The sequence below is a fragment of the Sander vitreus genome, chromosome 14, assembly GCF_031162955.1.
Source record: "Sander vitreus isolate 19-12246 chromosome 14, sanVit1, whole genome shotgun sequence".
Classification (NCBI taxonomy): domain Eukaryota; kingdom Metazoa; phylum Chordata; class Actinopteri; order Perciformes; family Percidae; genus Sander; species Sander vitreus.
Genome location: NC_135868.1, coordinates 13,777,765 through 13,799,269, shown reverse-complemented (window position 1 = coordinate 13,799,269; position 21,505 = coordinate 13,777,765). Strand labels below are relative to the sequence as shown.

Sequence of the window (21,505 nt, the reverse complement as noted above, 5' to 3'; positions counted from 1 at the left end):
GGCCTTTGGAATTAAAATAACCACACATCATCACATACCCTTCACCATACCTAGAGACTGGCATGGGGTACTTTCCATAAAACCATCCTCTTTTTAGTCAACTTTAGCATGGGTGTCCTAATTTTTTCATATGACTGGACTCATATCTAAAGCAGATAGTAGAAAACAGGCCAGAATGCCCCAGTTGAACAGAGAGATGAAACGTATTGATCTTAATCCAGCAAAAACCAAACCCTCAATTAGTTACTGAAAACTGAATCATCAAAAAGGAAATAAGAACAGTGTAACATGTTCCAATTCCAGGTCATGTTTTCTTTGGTTCATCAGATACATTTCCTGTTGCCTTTTTGAAAAATGTTGTGTTACAAATTGACTAGGTCTAAACTAAACTGTATTCTACATCATCTCAAATCGATTAATGTAAGGTATCATGCTGACAACACATGCACCCTGCAGGCAGAAGTGTTCAGAGTTACAGAGGTCATGTGGTGCCATCTAGTGGCCATGCACGGCAAATACAATATAAGGCACAAAGCATAGCACACCAAATGTCAAATTCAAGTATCTCTAGACTCTACTATTGTGGTAAATATCATTACTGACCAATAACGAAAATACACACGTTTTAGACCCTGTACATTATACTTCACTCCAGTAACGTTACAACGGTCTGCAATAAGAGTGAGACCATGACAGAGAAGTATTTCGAAATCTCAAGCTAATTAGTACGAATAATACATTAACATAGACAGTATAAAAAAAGCAATTTGTAGCAACAGTGTGCAGCTAAATTAGCATAACTTAGATGGAACAGTGAAAGAACTTGAAGCATTTTACCACAAAACCTGCCAACAATTTGAGCCATCAACAGCAGCAGAATAGAAATGTCAAAAGTGACTCACCATTTTGACAACAAATCCACTAGAGAAAGGGTTCCATCCAGCTCGAAGTATAGATAACAACTGTCATTCTATTCACATCACCAGCAGCCTTTGGCTCTCACGAGGAAAGGAGAATGTACCTGTAGTCGCCCTTATGACGTAGTTGCATTTCATTTCATTTCATTTCAAACCTTCATTTAAAACTCGAGGCCCGTTGAGGGAGACCCTCATTTTCAATTGGGGCTGAGTGCACAGCATGCATTTCAGCAAATGATATAACAATAATAATTACAATGGCATTTAAATTACAACAGAAAACAATAAAATGTTAACAGGTAAAACAGACACAAGAAGATACATAGAAGTAATTTAACAAAGCCTTAAAGTGACTGGGGGAGAGACCAATTTTAAGTTGCTTTACGAAGGAGAGTAACCTGACAACTGGCCAGTTTGTGCTTTTCAATTTTTAATTAATACAGTGGTTCCCAACCTTTTTGGTCTGATGTACGGTACCCCCACAGCCCTGTCAGATGAACTCACGTGCCCCTTCCAAACGTATAACACTATTCATTATATAAAAGTGGATATTGTGCATGAGTTCATAATCAATTGAACTATCAATATTTAGATTCATGAATGTTTCAACCATTATATCCATTACATTTAGATAATTATTTGAACTGTTAAGTCAGAAGGCCTACTTTTAGCCAACCCTTTCAGCTGCTTATGCAATACTTTTAGCTAACTATTTCAACTGTTTGGCCATACTTTTAGCTGAATACCTATTTACACTTCTGTGTTTGCTTGCTAACTAGTTTCCAAGCACTCTTAGATAACTGCAACATTTAGTGTTCAAGTGTTACAACTGATATAGTAATCAAATCAAATCAAAATATTGTTTGAGCTGCTCCACAATCTTTTAACAGTACCCTGGCAACAGCAAAAGTCCCCCCTGGGGTACAAGTACCCCTGGTTGGGAATCAGTCTTAATATTCATTCTGTCTTAGTGCTACATGTAAATGAATAAGCAATGTGACACATCACTGACATTGACCTAATAAGAAACAGCAACAACTTAGTAAAACAGCAAATAACCACAAGGTCAAATTTCTATCATATCACATGATCTTCATCTGCAGATGCAGTTTGCCTAGTGGTCAATAAATCATAGGTGTTAACATTTTTTTTCTGAACACTTTCGGGGCTTTTGCCCATGTTGATGAAGATCATGTGATATAATCAAAAGGAACAGCTACTAAATGGACGTGGTAAGATCTTTTTTCTCAGCAACCTTCTCAGAGCTGTTTTCTAGGTCAGAACGAAAACATTGTACAAATCTTTACAATACAGGATTTGGAGATAATGTTCCAAATTGCACAGCATGAAATAAAAAAAAAAGCATTGCAATGACATAGCAATCACACAAAAAACACAGTTGGTCAGTAGTAATTCTAGGTTTTCAAATCTTCTGAGCTCGTTCTTTCCCAAAATATAGGCCAAGGTAGGTCATGGAAGGCTTATATTTTGGAAATTATTGTGGGCCTACATTTAGGTTGGGCAGTAATTTTGTGATTTATCATACCTCTTTAACAGGTGTCTCAATTGAACGATAAAATCACTCCAGATTGTGAAACTGTGTCCATTACAGGGCAGTCATCACTCATGGAGGTAGGAGGGATATGACTGTTCAAGGGACTTGCATACTGTAGCAGGAGAAAAGTTCAGTTAGTGTTGATGCAATTCCTACTCGTCATCAATAGAGGTCAGTCAAGGTAATTTAGGGCTCTGTTAAATAAACATTTTGCTGTTTGGTCTTCTCAAATGCCACATGAAATGCACATGGAATTATGTGTTTCAAGGATAGAGGAGAGATACGTCTCTAGAGTCATTCCCATTCTCTACTGCACGTTCTGTCAACCTGAACAAACTGGAACTTTTCTGCATATGGTCTGGGAGTGTGAACAGGTGCATGAGTTCTGGAATAAAACAACATCAATAATATCTAATGTGATAGAATATCAAATTCCTACTGACCTGATTGTTTTGTTACTGAACGATGACTCTTAATTACACCCCCTCCCCCCCCCCCACTGGCTTTGTATAAAACAGTGGTTGGCGTATTTTCTGGACATAGCTATGCTTGAGCTCTCTACAGCAAGGATTAACAAAGCCAAATCATCAACTATCAACCTATGGAAAGGCGCAGCAGCACAAATATCAGACCCAATGACCTCAGCGCCTCAAGAACTAGAGGAGAGTGACTAGGCAAGGTGTGATTTTTGTTTGTTTGTTTGTTTATTTGTTTTATTTTCCTCGGGACCACAGAGGGTGGGGGGTGGGTGACAGGTTTTGTTCTTTGTTCAGTTTGTATTTCTCTGTTCTGTATGTTTGCATAAAAAAAAAAATATATATATATATATGGTAGTGCAAGGTTTATGCATTGCCTGTTCAACCTGCTGGATCATTTGGGTAGCTAACAGGTGGGCTCAGAACATTTATATTGGTATAAACAGACCTAAGTCATAAGCACTTTTGATTTCAATTGTATCTCTACTGTATATGTATTGTGAACATGTGCCACATTAGGTACATTTTAAGTTGTACATTCTGATGTATACACCAATGAAAATGTCTATTCAGCATTGCAATCCATTATTAGTGTCAACCATGCACCTGGAGATTGCTTGAGATTTAAGCAAGGCATTCAATTCGAAGTATCAGTTAATCTGAAATACTGCTTTTTCATTGCCATCTAAAACCAGTAGCTGGTGGGTCAGCAAATTATTGGTAGCTGTCTATTCAGGTTGCCTGTGACATCAACTTAGCTGATATACTGTATTCAAATTGCTTTATCTGAATAAGCTTGCCCGTCTCATTCCCCAGTGTAATGACAGTGCCTGCTTAAACTAAATGTTCAGGGACTGTGGGTAGTTGTAAAGGTCGACCTGCTCTGTTTGATTCTTACAGTATTACCAGTTCAATGTTTATAAATATACAATGTGGATACTGGTAAGCATCATTCATTCATTGATGGGTTTGCACTATGAATCTTGGAAGAAAAATGCAGGCATGCACTTCCAAGCTTTAAAAATCTCAAGGTTTGTAATATCTCCTGTAACAACTGCATTTTGCTTTTCTATTACCTACTTCTGTTGCAGAAAGTAAGACCAGCAGTCACAGGTGCACTATAAAAAATAATGTTGCATTCCAGTGATAAGGACTTTTACTGTGAATGAATCTAAGATGTTTAGAGTTCAACTCAAGGTGAGATAGCTACACTGTATTTATATCAATTTCTGTACACTTTGTGCCTGCAGTATTTCCCCTTCGAGGCCCTCTCTGACTTTGAAACTAGATTTCCAGTCACAACTTTTAAATTCCACATTACAAGGCTTAATATATTTATATAATCTGTATGTACATGTACACAACACTGTGGTGTACATTCCTCATAAATGACAATATGTTTAGGTATTGTATATGTTTTTGGTTTCTTGTTATAAATCAGTTAAAGTGGTTACACTATCATTTACAGAAAGTCATCTGAAGTATAAAAGACAGCAAAGGAAACAAAGGACACTTTGTTTTTTACAAAAGCAATTAGCCTTTTTTAATCTTACATTGCATTGAAAATTTACATAATAGATTCATACATTTTACAAATAATTTCATCATAAAAATATATTTCTGTACAAAACACTTTTTTATTCTATATTTCATCTTTTTTTTTTCAAATGGTGAATATTTCCAATGTCCCCAGGCAGGAACAGCTTTAAGTCCTTCAAATCACATGGGTCTTATTGCGGTCAGTTAGTAGGAAAAGCTTGTGGCAAAATAGACTGAAGCTTAGAAAAAAATGACTTCTGACGAAGGGGAGCGCTAGAGCAGGTGTGTGTTCATATGTATGTGTCTGTGAGCGTGTATGTGTTTGAAAGAGCGCACATGTTTAGATGACAGGGAGGGTCCCATGGTTTTTGGTAGGCACTGTGTCAGATCCATACCGAAAACAACAACAACAACAACAGCAGCAACAGCAACAACAACAACAGCAGCAGCAACAACAATCAATTTAAATTGTAATAAGAAACAATATCAGTATAGCCATGAAGTGTGGGACAGTTATAAACAATGAAGCTGCAGCCACCATTGTTTTTAAATCAGTGATGACTTTAAAAGGAGTTTTCTGTCAGCTGGTTGCAGTCGGCGGCTGTGGTCAGGTCAGCAGGGGTTCTTAAAGCCAAGCAGATGTTTGCGCTCACCCTGACACCCACACTCATTAAAAACAACTGGCATTCATCAAGTGTGGGACCCAAACTCACTTACTTCAGTTTAAAACCTTTAAACCAGGTTCTTCAAAACAAATAAGATATTTTTTTCTGAAATGGGCACCAAACCTGAAAAACAGTGACTCATGCTCATTAATACATGTATTCCTGTCATGTGGAAACCAATTAAAGGTGCACTATGAGTTCCTGCATGGTTTCAGCGCGATTTCATTTTTGTCTCAAATCGTAGGCATCTCTCCTTGATCCGCTAGCTGCCTGCCCCCTGAATACACCGTGAAAAAGCCCGGTCTCGGGAGACAACACAGGGGTCGTAAACGTCAAACAAACACTAGGGGCACAGGATGTGCACCAAAATACAACAAACCACGTTCCAGCCAATCACCGACAATATGGTTGGGGGAGGGGGTGGGGGTTAGTGACAGTTAGTCAGTTAGTCATGACAGTTACGGAAACATGGGGGGAGGGGCGAGCTTGCTCTGTTTTGTTTGGTATTTACTTGGAACGTCAACAGAAGTGACATGCAGGAACTCATAGTGCACCTTTAATATAGGCATGGTATATGGATGTTGGTTTCTCTTCTCTCAGCAGTGGTTTACTTACGGCACATGAAACCTTCAGAAACACCAGCAACCTGTGTAAAGACAGCCTCCAGTGGCTCACAGGAGCTAAATACAGTGAAGGTTGTCAACTGTACAAAATGTAATAAGAGTAGGTTGTAAATGAGATCTGAAAAAAAAAAGAAATAGCTACCAGCCAAGCAACACTGAGCTGAGATTATAAGGCTACATTTTCAAGAAATAAAAATAAGCAAAAGCGAGGTGAAATATTAATGGCCGCGGTTGTGTTTAGATTTACTTAATTGTCGAGGTGAAATCTTAAGATCTTCTCCTAAATGGTGAGCTCATCTTAAAGCTTCAGTGTCTCTGAAATAAATTACATTCAAGGACTTTTAGCTTTTTGAAATGCAATGTACACAAGCAAAACACTGTGATTAGAATCTACTGTGCATAACTTAGGAAGTACCAAAGGTAGTACAAATGTTTTCTTTCAATTTCAAATTAAAGATTTGAAAATAATGTGTTATAATTGATGTGGATTTCATTTGGTTAAATCTAACCAGAAACAGAATTCACGTGATCTCAGACATTTCAGTATTGATTTGTGAGACCAAACACATCTTTCACAGAGGGGGAAACCTTTAGAACCAAGACTCAGTGATATAAAACCTGGAGGTGATGATCATGCAAGATTTACAGATCTTGTCTTTGATGCTTTATGAACAAACATGGTTAAAACCTGTATATTTTGCAACTTAATTAGATCATCATTTTAGCAATATTTCACAAACAAACCCATTGAAAACATCCTAAAATGTATGACGGAAAAAATACAAACAATGAACTGGCAAACAAATTTCCTACGTGGGTCGAAACATCTTCAATGTAGACCACCATCCACAAACAGTTCACCAGCAATTATCACTATTATCATTTATATCATTTTATGTTTCTAATTTTAGCCTGGCATTGTGAGAGACAATGAAAAACATTAACCTGAACCAGGGTCGGAGCTAGATAGGAGTTTGGCCATGTGTAATTTAAACACGTGGGTTCCATCAAGAGCTGGGATGTTTCTGTGTTGCCATGACAACGCTAAGTTTGTTGACATCTTTGAACTTAAGAGTTTTGATGTGCAAATTTCTGGTGGCATCATATCGCCAGTTAGGTTAGCAAACAGTGCCGTTCTTCCAGCAGATCATTAAAATGTCTGTGTCACAAAGGTGACAATTATGGAGGACATGTACAGTATGTATGTGTAGTAGCCAACAGATCTAGTGAAGGGGCAACAAAATGGCCATAGCACAGACTCCATCTGTTAATGGTTTAGAAATCTGCCACCTGTGATGAATGCTTGGTGAAACATTAAATTTAAAGAGCATGATTGTTGCTGGCAAACCTTGTATCTAAACAATAATGACAACAACAATACCACTGACACTAATGATGGGAAAGACAGTGGTGATGAGAGGAACTTGACGTTACATAGGAAATGAAAAGAAACTATTCCATGTTACAAAGGAAACAAAATACTGTGTGTGACTTCTGTGAACAGCACATAGTTGTAATATCTTTTATTCTGATATTTCTTTTTTTCTTCTTTAAAAAAAAAAAAAAAACTCTGCTATAATCCATCTTTCCCCTTCAGCCCCCCTCCCCCAGTGGTAAATATATAGCACAAAAATATAGGTGGTGAATGCTCCAGAATATATATGCAATAGATTTACAGATCAGAAGATTCTGCAGCAATAAGAAAGAAAGAAGATAAGCACTCGCAGAGTGCAGAATTACAGTGGGACTGTGTCCACAATCGTAGGGCTACAACCCTGTTTGTCTTTCTTTTAGCCTGTCTGTCAGTCTGTGTCTCCTGTCGATCAGTCTCTGTGTCGGTCCGTCTGTAAGCCTGTTAATCTGTGTTTACACTTTAAATCTGTCTGGGAAGTTGAAGCAGTGGACGGTGGTCTGCAACAGTCTTAAGACCCTGCTTGTCTTGAACCTGTCTATCTCCTTGTGTGTCTACCTGTTGGTCTTAATACCATCTGTCTTTCCGTCTCTCCAGATTTGTGTTAGTGTGTGTACCTGTCATTATTCCTGTCTGCCATTCATCCTGTCAGTTTCTCTCTAACCTTTCTATCTGTCCCTGTTAGTCCATCTTTTTAGTCCAAATGTGCTTTAGTGCCAGAGCTTTCTCTGTTCCTCAAAGTCTTTTGCTTTGCTAGTCCATCAGAGTCCTCTGTATCCATTCAGCATCGTTCATTCTCATCAGAATCCATTTAAATTCACAGGATCAGGAACATCTTTCCTCAAGGCCATACTCTGTCTGATCTGATTCATTATGTAGGGAGAAGGCTGACCTCTCTCAGTAGTTGATTTCAGGTTAGACAGGCTCTGATTGGCTGTGTTAGGATTTTAAGATCTCGTCTTTCCTCTTGATGACTCCCTCACACTACTTCCAGTTCAGTCAGGGGTTGTCTCTGTCTCCTCAGCCTCCTCTCTTATCCATTGGATGTGAAGGAGCAGTTTATCCATTAAATGAGTCAGTCTCCCCCCTTCTGTTCTATTAGTGCTAGCTCCCCTTTGGACTCCTTTTAGTTTTGCTTTGCTCTAATCCCAGTTCAGTGAGGATTATAGCTGCATCTCCAGGGCTGCCCTTATCCTTTGCTTTGGAGTTAGTCTTTTTTCAAAGCAACTTTTGCTACTGTCTGCTAGCATTAGCTGTGTTAGAGTCTGCTTTCATAGAAAAAGACAAGAGACTGGTAAAACCAGCCTCTGGTTGTCATGGAGACAGCAGGTTGTCCTGTCTGGTTGCGAGGGTGTTGTATTCAGTGGTCATTTTAGAAATAGGCTCCTGTTCACAACTAGTCAGTCTGGTTAACTGATGGTCTGCTGATGACAGTGTCTTTTACTGTCAGTTTTGAAACCAGATACTCAGAAACCGTTTTTTTGCTTCACAGTGTCTTCCGTGACATCTTCTTCATGTCACACTTTCCCATCTGTGGCCATTTTGTGTCTGCGTTTCTCACAGTAAGGATTTGTTCAGTACAGCCGGGGAGACAAAGTGGTACAAATGAAATCAACCCATTCTTGTAGTGTAGTTTTATCTCCATGATGTATGACCATGGCCAGAGCACTGATGATGTGATCTCCCTCTTAACGGTTACAGAGCTGAGAGCGGGTCCTTCTCTCCAAAGCTCTGTGTGAAACACAAAGCTCTGCATTGGGTTATGGTGACATGTCGTGATGACCGTCAAGCAGGTCATGGCTATATCATTACTACTGGTATTAGGGACTGTGAGCGGGGTTAAGTAAGAGGTTGAAGTACAATGGCTGTGTCTGGTTGACAATCAAATTTGAATCTATCCATGACCAGCTGAGTCTTGGGGTTGGAGATGAATAATAGCCGGTATAGTTTTCCGTTGGGTTGCATACTTTTCTTTCACTTGAAGTCACATGGCACTGTGAGTTCACTCTGGCTGTGTTGCATCCGTCAAAGGTAGCAGACATTTTGTGTTTACATTTGTTGAAATTGTGGATACAAAAATACTGTAAATGAAAGGAGCAACGCAGGGTTTTGGTTTTTCACTCTGCTTGGGGAGCTTAGGTTTCTGAAGTGGGACTGAAGGTCTTTTGTAATTTATAGGCCGTGTTGCTGACAACGTTGAGGTTTGAGTCGAAGCATACGGCTTTCCCCTCCACAGCCTCGCACCAATTGTGGTCCCATTAGATGTCTAAAGTCATTCAGTTCAAATGAGGATAACCAATCCTCAGACCATGGTACACACAGTATTTAGATTCGGATCGAATCTAACAGCCTTCCCCTCCACAGCCTTGGCGTTGGTGTTATACATGGGGTTCTCAAAGGCAGCCTGGCCGTTGTTGTTTTCATGGACTGAGCAGCCTGTGTACTGTGTTTTTGGTGTGGTTCTGCGGAAAAACAAAACAGTAAAAAAAACATATATATAACTACACCATTAGAGTGATACAATTGTTCTAATTGCCTATTAATATTAACATAACTGGGTAGCCAGTAGACAATAGTGAGTGAATGCAATCTTGGGAGATGATGCATAGTAAACAAGCTTTAAGAAGGATTAGAGAGAGTGTGAGTGAGGAAGCCTAGTAAGATTCCAATCAGCCCATCCAAAATTAATTCCTTCAGCAAGCTTTTTCTTGAGATATTAACAGCAGAACAAAAGTTATTTGCATAGATGTTAACAATGGCAAACAACCAGTCAATTGTGCTAGAATCATATCTCTGAAAAAAAATCCAATTTAACACCTCCTAAACACAATTGTTTTGCAGCGTACATTTTGCAAAGACAGTGACTTGAATGTGTCTTACCACCTCAACAATCTAACCACTGAGGCAGCTACTGTTTTTGTGAAACAGACAGCTTCTTAAAATGCTAACAATGCCTTTCAACATTTTTTGTATGACAATAATGAAAAACAGGGGTAAACTAACAATGCAGTGACAGGAACACATTCTTTTCTACTGCAGAGATTTAACAGAAACACACTTAAAAGGGATACACTTTTTTTTTTTTAGCACATACCGTTGTTTGTAGAGATAGAAGCCGAAGCCAGTGAATATTAGAGCGAAGAAAGGCACCAGAATAGCGATAGCCACAGAACTGCTGTTGGTACCAAGCTGAGGGGGTGACGAGTTCTGACTCTCTGACATATTCAGACCTGTGACATACAAGGAAATGCATTGGCATTGTCCATCCACACCATTAGATTGGATGATAGAATAACATTCAAAAACTGTGAATTTGGTCTCTAAAAAAAGCCTCTTTTTTTTTTTTTTTTAGTGTTCCACGTTTTACATAAAGTCTTCCTGCAATAGCTGCACTGTACTGTATATTGTTAGTTGTAGTAGTACTGTATAGTATGTATGATATCTTCTCGTCAATAGTGGATGCTCTAGGATTACATTTTTTTCACACTTGCAAGATGTCCAGGGACTGGAGAAGTGGTCAGATCTTGTTCAATGTGTTGTTATCCCCAAAATATTTTGTTTTTGGCCAGTCTGTTTTGGCATCACTGAAGATCAGTTACTGATAACTTAAAATGAGGGGCTGCTTTCAACTCTATTTGATTGAGATGGTAGTCATCTTCAGATGCAGGTTAATGGAGTTCAGTCCTTTTACATCAAATCTGAAGAGCAGCCTTTGCTCTCGGTGAGAATGTGTCCACCGCAAGGCTGACTCAGCGTGAGCAAAAAGGTCACTGTTGCCAGGAAAGAAAAGCTTCCTGATCACCTTCTCTATTAGTGAGCTTCTTGAAAGGAGTTCATCAGATTTTCCAATTATCATTTACAGTCCATATTGACTTTTGCGATACTGTTACTTAACGTAAGAGAGAATTACCCAGTCTTTGCAGTCCAAACTGTCCATAGTCTTTTCCCTGAATGAAACCCTGAAATACGTAACTAGAACCGTCAGGCTCTGCTGATACCTGGAGAGGAAAAGAGATTAAAAAAAGGATGAAAACATGGGACACAGACAGTTATAGGAGAAGGACGTTTGGTTACATTTTGGGTTTGTGTCAACACGGCAACATACAAGTCAACAAATTCAAGACATAGTTCAGAATTTGATTAATATATTGATCTAGCTCAACTGAATCTAATTTAGTTAATTGCTCTGTATCCACTGATACTTACAAATCCATCCATGGTCCAGGAGTCATCTATGATTTTGGCTGGAGATAGGGCTGAATCTTTGAGCTGGGTTCCCTGGTTTGCGTAGTTCACCTGGTACATCAGCAGTAACAGCCTTGCCTCAGAAGCCTTATACACTCCTGGAGAGGACAGAATAAATAACTGGTTTGCAATATAACAGAGGGAAACACATCAATACAATGGCTGGGTTATTACAGATCGTTAGATCTCTCAGCATGTGTTTCTTCTTCCCCTGGTGTCCTCTTCGGCAAGATGCATATATCTTGTCCAATTGGAAATCGTAAAGATGAAAAGGAAAAAATAAATCTGAATGCAGCTGTAAAATAGAATCAACAAACATTGATTTAAAAAAAGAAATCTCGATAAAACTGCTAGACAGCAGTCAAGAAATAGATCAAACTGTAATGACGACATAAATGTACAGTTATTTTCGCTTAGGGTATAGCTAGGCTAGCTGTTTCCCCATGCCTCCAGTCTTTATGCTCAGCTAGGTTGAACTTGTCATTCACACCAGCTTCATACTTAATGCACTGACCTAAGATTGATATCGTCTTCTCATTTTATGTGTATTTCCCGAAATGTTGACCTACACCTTTAGGAAAACTTGACATCTTAAGAATAATCCTAAAAGGAAAAACATTGAATTGTATGGAACCTGGCCCTGGCCTTTTGGTGTCTGTGTGAGGGCAGCTTTAGCAGTTATTGATCTACAGTAAAGCTGCTCCTTTAAGCCAGAAGATGCATGTTAAAAGTCTGATAGCTGCATGGTTTTGTGAAGTGGTGTTTGTGCACTCTGCTTACACCAGGAACCAATTCAACAGGATTTGTGTTTTAATAGGGTCTTAACCCCCTGCCGATGCTGTTGTAGGACCCTAGGATGTCTGTGTGAATAAGTGTATGCGTTAGTTTGGGGAGGAAATACAGTAAAAACATTCAAAAATAAGCTTGGTCGCTCTAGGAAATTATTGAAATCCGGACACCATTAGAAAACCGAACAAATGATTAAAGAGTCTCAGGAAATGTGTTTACGGTAGGAGCTCCATATTATACAGAACAGCTAGGTGTTTATTTAGTGTTTTACCAATGGATAAATCATGACGTACTGTAGCATAATCATGACACGCACTATGACTATGACATGTCCGGTCATGTAAAGTCACATATACTGTACTGGATACTATACAGTATGCAGGGTATAATTAATTATCCATATTCCAACATGCCTGATAGGAGCAGGTCCATGTTGCCATTACTGAGGGAGACGTTGACTCTTCCTGTTGTGGAGTTGAAGCTGGTGATGCTCAATGTCATTGGCTGCTTCCTCCCACGGTAATTATAGGAACCTTTCCATATGTAGTTCGGAGCAAAGACATCATCTGGAACTATAAAACAGAATAAAAGACAATATAACACAACAGAATGGAATATAACAGAAGTGAATAGAACAAAACAGAATAGAAGAGAAAAGATTAGAAAAGAATATAATAAAATTGACATTATAGTATTAGATGTTATACAGTTTAGTTAAATCAAATAAACATGTTGCAGAAAAACACAAATAAGATGACAAGATCACATGTTGATTCTTCTTTTCTCATGTGCCTAATTGGTATTACACATAGTAAATATGTAAATACACAGAAGTTCAGATTGCCTATAACCCTGTATCCATACGTAGCACATGTAGTAAGAAACAAGAATGAATGCCTGGCTTTAGGCAGAATCGTTCATGAGATTCAATGGCTGCTTCCTGCTTTGATAATTACATGAAACTTGTGCATACAGTAACTATAGGAACTCTTTTACGTGCAACGACAAGCAAAGAGTTAACTAAATTACAACAAAATAGGACGGATCATAACAGAGCAGATGTGAAAAATAGAGAACTGTACAAAACAGCACAGAGCAAACCAGAACACCACCGTAGATAATTCACCGTTCTATGTGTAATGAGGAAAAATAAATTATTTAGAGCTATGATGGAAAGCAGAACAGTATAATAAAATCGACAAAAACCCAAGACAAACAACACTGTGGAACAGAGCAGAGCGGGGTGCTCAGGAGCAGAGCAGAATATATGAAACTATAGCAGACAAGACCAAACTAAACCAGACCAAAATACAAACGTAGGACAGATAAGAAAAGAGAAGAATAGAAAAAGAATGACGGGACTCTACTAGGCTGGAATAGAAAGGACTGTAATAGAACTGACCGTTTAGTTTGGGGCTGGGAGTTCCTGTTGCTGGTTTCACAGGTTTCTTCTTCTCTCCAGCTACACATACAAGATAGACAGAGGGTGAAATATAAGGTCCCATTGAAACACATGAGCAGAGCGGTCAGGACAAAGTATAGGAAGATATTAAAAGGTTTTGGTTTGCATCTTGTTTGACTTACGGGTCCATCAGCTGATTAAGACACTAGGTTTATGCCGAGGAGAGCACACATAATATTACCAAATTAGGATGCATTGTTGGTAACTATTAGTCAAACATGTGCATAATGAGGTACAAGTGTGTTGAAAAGGGTCACCCAATATAAGGCTCTTTAATGGTTATTTGTAGGCAATGCAAATTGAGTTCATGACCAATAATTGTCGTGCATATTGGATCCTTTTAAAAGTGACCTGAAGACACTTTGGGTTAAACCATTCAGGGCAGCTTCTCTCATCACTTCAAGATGCAGCCATTTTTACCAACAAGTAAAGGCAAGCAAGGGAGAGGGTATTTGTCCTAGAATCTCAAATTGGATTAAAGAGTGCTTCAACTCTAAAGATTACCTGGGGGCAAAAGGTTGACCGCATTGTTGGAACGATTTCAAAGTTGAAGCTTGAAGTTTTTCCTTGCACAAAGGTGGGTCCACAAATTTATCTGTTAACATTTCTTGACGAGTAAGACAAAACTTAACACTAGCTTTTTAATGTGCAGAAAAAAATTGACATTACACGTGCATCTTAGGGAACATACACCTTGCTATTTGCACTAGTTTCTGTGATACAACAGAAGAGCTACTAAATGGACCTTGTGATGAGATTGTTTTGTCTACAACTGTTTCCAAGGTCAGGAAGGCACTTTCAATCTCCACTTTCAAGCCAGCGTGGATGAGAGGTCCTTTAAGTGCTCAGAAAAGTGGAAATTTAAACATCTACAATTCCATTTGCAGCTGGGCAAACTCAGTCTGCTGCTTGTGTGATACGACTGAAAGCTCCAGAACAGAAAAGACATCATGGTGAGATTGTTTTGGCAAGTACTGATGTAATTGAAGTACTCCCTAACATAGACAAAACAAGAAGGCACTGGTGGACTGGAATAAAACAAAACTAAATAGATAAAGGCCTGGAAATGTCACCCAGTCTGGCCTAACAAAACCAAGATACAGATCATCCCACTTTGTATAATATGTACAACGGGCAAAAAGTATTATGAGAGATACAACTTAGTTTTAGAATATTTAAGCTTTTATTTTTACTGAAGCTGGGATTTTATTGTATGGAACCAAGATACTGTGCACTTTCTTTGGTAAAGTAATGATCACATAGAATACCCTAACAGGTATCTGTTAGCCAGGTCACAGTTTAAGTCTGTCATTTTTGGCTCAAGAGCGTCATGTCATGTGATCAAAACTTCACCTGTAAGGACCTGGGATATGCTAATCTAATGAAGGATGAAACCATGCAATAATGATTTTTTACATCAGGGCTGCCATACAAGCAACCAGCCCACCAGGAAATCTCACCCTACTCCAGATGGCCCGTTTGCCCCAGTACGCGTGCTGACAAAGTGTCCTTGAGCAAGACACACTTGACACTCCTACCTGTTCACTGATATTTAATTCTAGACACGATCTTCAATCAAATGTGCTAGAAAGATATAAAGTTATAACATTCAAATATACAAAAGTAGTTTTTTACCTCGACATATAGGCATCTTTCCTGTCCATGTGCCGTCACTCTTGCAGACTCTGTGTTCAGAACCTCCCGCCAGGAAGTAGCCACGCTGACAGCTGTACACCAAGGTGTAGCCAAAACCAGGCAGATCCATCCCCACCACGTCCACATGGAGCGGGCTATCTGGCTGCTTACAGGCATGGGCTGGAGAATGGAGAATACATTTGTACAGTGGAGTAGGAATCTGACAGACAAGGATGGATGGGCGATAGGTTGACAAGATAATAGGATGTATGTTTCCTACGTATGCACTCAGGTTGTGATCCGCTCCACGTTAGATCAGGCTGGCAAGTTCTAGAGGAAGAGCCCTGAATCAAATGACCTGGCTGGCACTGAAATGACACCACGTTCCCCACCTGTAGAGAGAGAGAGAGACAGAGAGAGTGTGAGATAAGCGTGTGCGCACTCACACACACACACACACACACACACACACACACACACACACACACACACACACACATACAGATAACGAGAGTTGTCGTGATCATACCATGCTGTCCACACAATTACACTGTAAGGAAATAAAATTCACAGTTCTGTGCACAAATGCATTCAGCCCAAGATAATATGATAATATAGACTTCAGCAGTTTGAGTAAGTCAAATCAAGTGGTTTCCAGCATTATGGTTGTTTCCAGTGTGTCCATGCTGAACCACAGTGGAGGGGTATACTTCCTGGTAGTTGCATGGGGGTTTGTTGCCAAGACACAGCACCAGCAATAAACCAACACACGACTGCCTGACGAAGATCCCCACTTGATTTGACCACCTTACAAAGCTGAAGCATTTTTGCACAGAACAGGGATTTGTGAATCCCCCTCTTTTACAGTGAAGTAAACAAAGGAAGGGGCAGGAGGAATGATTACAGCAACCAGTAACTGCTGTAACATACATACAGCATAATATTATTGTACAAAGGTTAAAATTAAGGGAGAAGAAATCTGAGTCATAGGGCATCCTGACAGCCTTGGGGTTTAATATACTTACCATGTAATCACAATTTGTGCCCCCCCTCTCTCGCCCTTTCCATGGCAGCCCTTTAATATGACTGGTTGTATAAGGCTATTCGGGGAAAATAGGGCTGCAACTACTGTAACAATATTTTCACAACTGATTAATCTGCAAAATAACTTCCCTATTAATCAAGTTTGACATATTTAAATGTCCAAGTTCACATCTTCAAATGTCTTGTTTTGTGTGAACAACAGTTTTCAAAGGCTATAGTTTCTTCTTCTGTCTCTCTCCTCCTCCTTTCCTTCACTTTCTTTTTAATTAGATAGATTGTGAAGTTTCATTCTAACTATCAAATGAGCTACAATGACAGCTTCTTTATGTGTCAGTAAGTCAACTACGTGGGTAGGAAAGTAGATAAGAGTTAGTTTGTCAGTGCAGATATTTTACCTTGAAACCGTAGGTGCGGTTTAAGGAGCCGTAGCGTGGCGTTCCTGGGTTCTCACAGCTGGTTTTGGTCGGTTCTGAAAATAAGTGTGGAAGTAATTACACACAGAATCTAAAAGAAAGATAAATTAGCAGTAGCATTATATGTCCTCCCTTAACTCTCCTTTCCTCTCCTCTGTTGTCATGGTAACAGCAGGGTATATATCCCAGCAGGACACCAGGGGGCAGTAGTGCTTTTTCAGAAAACGAAGCAGGGCAAGCTTTGAGTGTGTGTGTGTGTGTGTGGCAGGAACATCAGCATGTAGAGCACATCCTGACGCAGAGCTCGATTCAATACAGCTTCTGAAATGACAGATTCACTCTACACTTCTCTCTCTCCCCCTCAGCCTCACTCTCCTACACCTCTCTAACTGCCCTCTTTCTCTCTCTCTCTCTCACTGCTGTCTCCCTGTCTAACTGCTCTCTCCCCCTCTCTTTTTCTCTTTCCATATTACTGTATCTCTCTCTGCCCTGCACCCACCTCCCCCTTCATCTGTCTTATTTAAAGAGCAGGCTGCTTCAGCTCAAAACACATTCTGTTTCAGTCACATAGTGATACACATCACACACCAACATACAGCTGCAATCACACACTAATAAATCACCCAAGCTCCCACACACAAAGCCCAACATGCAACATTACATTCTCACTTCACTTCAATCATAGAAAAAAACTCTGAGATGTGTGTGTATGCTAGTGTTTGTTTCATAGTCTCAGTCTTAAAAAAAAAGTCCCCATATAGAACTGAAAGATTTCCTGAGCAGCATACTTATGCTCTAACTACTTCTACTTCTTCTACTTTTCAGTAGTTATAGATTGTAAGTAACACTTCAGAGGGAGCCTTCTATTTTTAGATTGTCTATTTCACAAGGAACATTCGACTTCACAGCAGCTGTAAAGTTTTGTAAGCATGCCTTATTGAGTGCTATGAAGGAACAAAGAGTCAAGTGTCTGTTCACATTACAAAAGCTCCCATTTATTACAATTCATCACCATACTTGATGTTTAAGCACCTGCTCTGAATCAGACGTGTGAAGTGGTGCTCTACATATCACATGGGGTGGTGAATTGACCCAGTGGGACCATTTGTAATGTCTGCTGAATATCCCTTCTCATTTTCTTTTTAATCCCTGGATAGCAGCAGTTTGTTTGAAGTTGGATGTGGATGCCCATTTCTGGAAGCCTTTTACTAAATACTGTAAGTTTCAGTGTGTACTTGTGTCTCGCTTATGAGCAAGCACTTTCTCTTTCATTTCTGAAATGGGGTTCCTATATAAGATCCCTACTTTTTAGATCAGAATAGACATGACTCATACATCTTTTTTTCAAACTGCTGTATACAACCCTTCTCTCAGAGTAAATTAATTCAGTTGATTAGTGCAAGCAAATTATTTCCTTATTTCCTTTAAAGGAACGCATCACAATGGGTTTATGAACTTCATTTTCAAAGTATAGTGGTTTTCTGAATAATGATCAGTCTCTGCTAAGCTATTTTCACGCCCGTGGTCTATTTGTTGTTGGAGCAGTTCACAACTTTGAACCGTAAAGTTCACCCGTGGATGTATATAAATGCCTATATTTATTAACAATTAATTTATTCATACTAAAGATACATTTAATTAGCATTTACTGTACGTACATAATAAAACAATGTAATGTATCCTGTCAAGTCTGTGGAAAAGGATTGCCACTCTTTTGCTACACTATTTAATCCGTTTTCCCACATCACGACGTCTTGCATTTTGTGTGGCTCTATCTTTTCAAAAGTCAAACCACTGCTGGACAGATGCTTTCTTTAAATCTAGCATGTATCCAATGGATGTGAAAAAAAGCAGGGAAGGCTGTCGTCACGGGGGTTTTGTTTGATACTGATCAAACTGTGCAGGTTAACCTGTCACTTTCTTTGCTACACCAAACGTGGAAAATTGCGAGTCACCATTAAGTCACAAGCTATGCAGATTTAGGCGGAATATGAAACCTAACATGTAACCTGCATAGTCTACTGAATCAACCAGACAGCATAGCATATGGATGTTAGGAGCTAAGGGGTAGCGTACACATGTTTCTTTTTTAAGTTAGATAGACTTTATAGCATCATTTAAGACTACCTCCCAGCATTGGTAACATGTCCCACTTTGTCTCTACAAACATACTTTTTTTTCCAACATTTGGTTTGTTGGGATCTGGTCACCCTAGCCATATAAGACCCCAAAGTAAAGCAGCCAAATCCAGTGGACATCAGGGTGACAGTAAAATAGTAAAAACGTATCCATGTGAAAACAGTTTATGTGAAATACAGGTCATCCACAACATTGGACTGCTTGTAATGTTGTCTTACACTGTATTTAAAAGTTGGAATCATTACTGTATGTAAAATGCAGGACATCTAAGACATTGATTATATTTACAGGTAACAGTGAGAGAAGCAGCAGTTTTATAAGGAAGAGTTGCCAATTTGGAAATTATACTTTCACTAACATCAGTGGAATCCTTTAAGGCTTGTCCTCCTACGCCTCCAAGATTGTCTCAGATGAGCCTCCAGTCACTATTCATTATTATTCCAATAAGTCTGTGTAACTTTAACTTTGACAGAACAGTAGCTGCTCTGCGCAGTAAACCCATGAGTAAACTGAAATGTGGCCGTCGATGATGGGTCAGTAATTGCCATGCTCATTAGGCAGGGGAACATCAGACACCAGGCCAGGCTCCCTGGTGAGCCACGGACCAGTAATACACCATAATAAACTGGCAGGCTAGCCACACCTTTTCACTAACTAAATAATATGTTTCATAGGTTACAAACCCACACAAATATTCAGTCAGGAAAGTAAACATGTCAAAAACAAGCAATACCAATATAAATCAACAGAAAACATGTACAGCAATGTTAAAATACTACGCTTTCATATGACACTTATTTTACCTCCTGAGAATTAACATTCAAATGTCTGGGGGCTCTCGCGGACTAAAAATCACCGCCTTTTCAGTTTAACCCGAGACTTTGAAGTGGGTAAGACACCCCTGCCTGAGGATACCAGACTGTGCTCTAGGTTATGTGAGGATAAATGATTAATGATATAGTCAGGAACTATTAAAAAAGTAATCAGTATAATATTAAATATATTTTCGGTAAGGGTTAAAAGCCTTGGTACTGTATTTTTAAGAAGTTGGAGACTTCGTTGAACAGCATAATACTAGGGAGAGAGTCCTAATTTATAAATTAATTCAGGTTTGACTTGTATATTTTAATTTAGTTGAGTAAGAACTACAGTATGGGACTGGGTTTTTGAATCTCAATACTTTTTTGGTACTGATGAAAATGTACAGTACCTGCTCCAAGTATTGAAAACAGTCAAGTACCAAAAGCTGGCATTCAATGTCTGGTCAGATTCATGCTTTTGTTTATTATTCTTTCATCAGATCAATACTGATCTAAATCAAAATGTTGCCAATTATGGGAAATATTTATTATACAAAGTTCTTGTGTGGCTGCTTGTGTTCAAACATATCACCTTTGAGAACTTTGGCTTCTTTTGTTAAATAAAAAAACGGTTTTGAGGAAAAGTCATGTTCATATTTCTATCACAAAATAAGATGGCACGATAGCCAGTTCTACCAAGACCCAAAGTCATTTTCAACATAAATTCTTGCAGTTGAGATTGAGTGATTGCATGATAGATGTGAAAAAATAAAGGGAAACTAAAACTGATTTCTGTTGGCCATAGCAAAAGTGCACATAACTATAATGTAATTAATAATACATCATCAGATTTTCTAGTTCAAAGGAAGCACTCCCAAAAATATTTGGATAGTTTTGTCTGGTCATCAAGTGAACGTAAATGAAATTGAAATTACCGATACAGCGAGGCTGCGTACCACTCCAGGTACCGTCACTTTCACAAAGTCTAGTTGCCGTGCCGACCAGAATGAGAGGTGGAGCACAACTGAAGGTAACTTCTGATTGGTAGATGAAACTGCGTCCCTCTCGGAAACCCCTGACTGGAGTACCTGGGTCACCACAAAACTTGGCTGCACGCACACACACACACACACACACACACACACACACACACGCAAAAAAATACCATTTCAGTATCCAGTGCTAATATTAGGACAAATGTAGAGTTTGTGTGTGTGTGTGTGCGTGTTCTTACGTAAGCACTGTGGTAGCATGCCGCTCCAGGTGCCATTGGCCACACAGGTCAGGACAGCGGGGAATGAGAGCTCATATCCAGGTGAGCAACTGTAGCTCACACTGCTGCCCCATTCAAAGTCACTGCCCTGTAGTACCCCATTACTGATGACAGGGGGAGCTGGGCAGGTCACCGCTATGAGAGAGAGAGAGCGAGAGAGAGAAGTGCATCCAGTTTTAAGCAGCTGCAGGTGAAAATCACTGTCCTGTAAACTGACTGATACATGTAAAGATAGGGAGTATGGTAAAATTAAAAATTATCTTATAATTTTAGAACCATTCAAATTTACAAATGTAATTATCTTGTCTAGGAAGACAATATAAAACAAGTCCAGTAACAGATACAGTTCAAACTAATCATGGCAATTACAAGATGTTACATGTCACATTATTATATAGTATAGTATGTGATTTGTTTGTATTTCCTGATTTTCCTCACAGAGGCGCTGACTGCAAAGAGAGCAGAATCTGCTGTGTCAGTCTTTATATAGCTGGGGTAATACAAGGGCTTGGAGCTCAC

At 39.2% G+C, this 21,505-nt stretch overlaps 1 protein-coding gene across 1 annotated transcript in view; it reads right to left on the bottom strand.

Moving 5' to 3' along the window:
- Window positions 1–4,516: 4,516 nt before the first annotated feature.
- csmd3b (CUB and Sushi multiple domains 3b) overlaps window positions 4,517–21,505 on the bottom strand; it is a 397,291-nt gene continuing 380,302 nt past the window's right edge. Inside the window, exons 62-72 of the mRNA XM_078268303.1 lie at window positions 20,948–21,121; window positions 20,649–20,822; window positions 16,757–16,830; window positions 15,598–15,709; window positions 15,318–15,497; window positions 13,623–13,682; window positions 12,634–12,792; window positions 11,393–11,529; window positions 11,097–11,184; window positions 10,281–10,416; window positions 4,517–9,648 (exon numbers count right to left, since the gene is read on the bottom strand). Coding sequence (XP_078124429.1) covers window positions 9,489–9,648; window positions 10,281–10,416; window positions 11,097–11,184; window positions 11,393–11,529; window positions 12,634–12,792; window positions 13,623–13,682; window positions 15,318–15,497; window positions 15,598–15,709; window positions 16,757–16,830; window positions 20,649–20,822; window positions 20,948–21,121 — 1,454 coding nt within the window. The 3' untranslated portion in view covers window positions 4,517–9,488. The remainder of the gene's footprint in view (window positions 9,649–10,280; window positions 10,417–11,096; window positions 11,185–11,392; window positions 11,530–12,633; window positions 12,793–13,622; window positions 13,683–15,317; window positions 15,498–15,597; window positions 15,710–16,756; window positions 16,831–20,648; window positions 20,823–20,947; window positions 21,122–21,505) is intronic.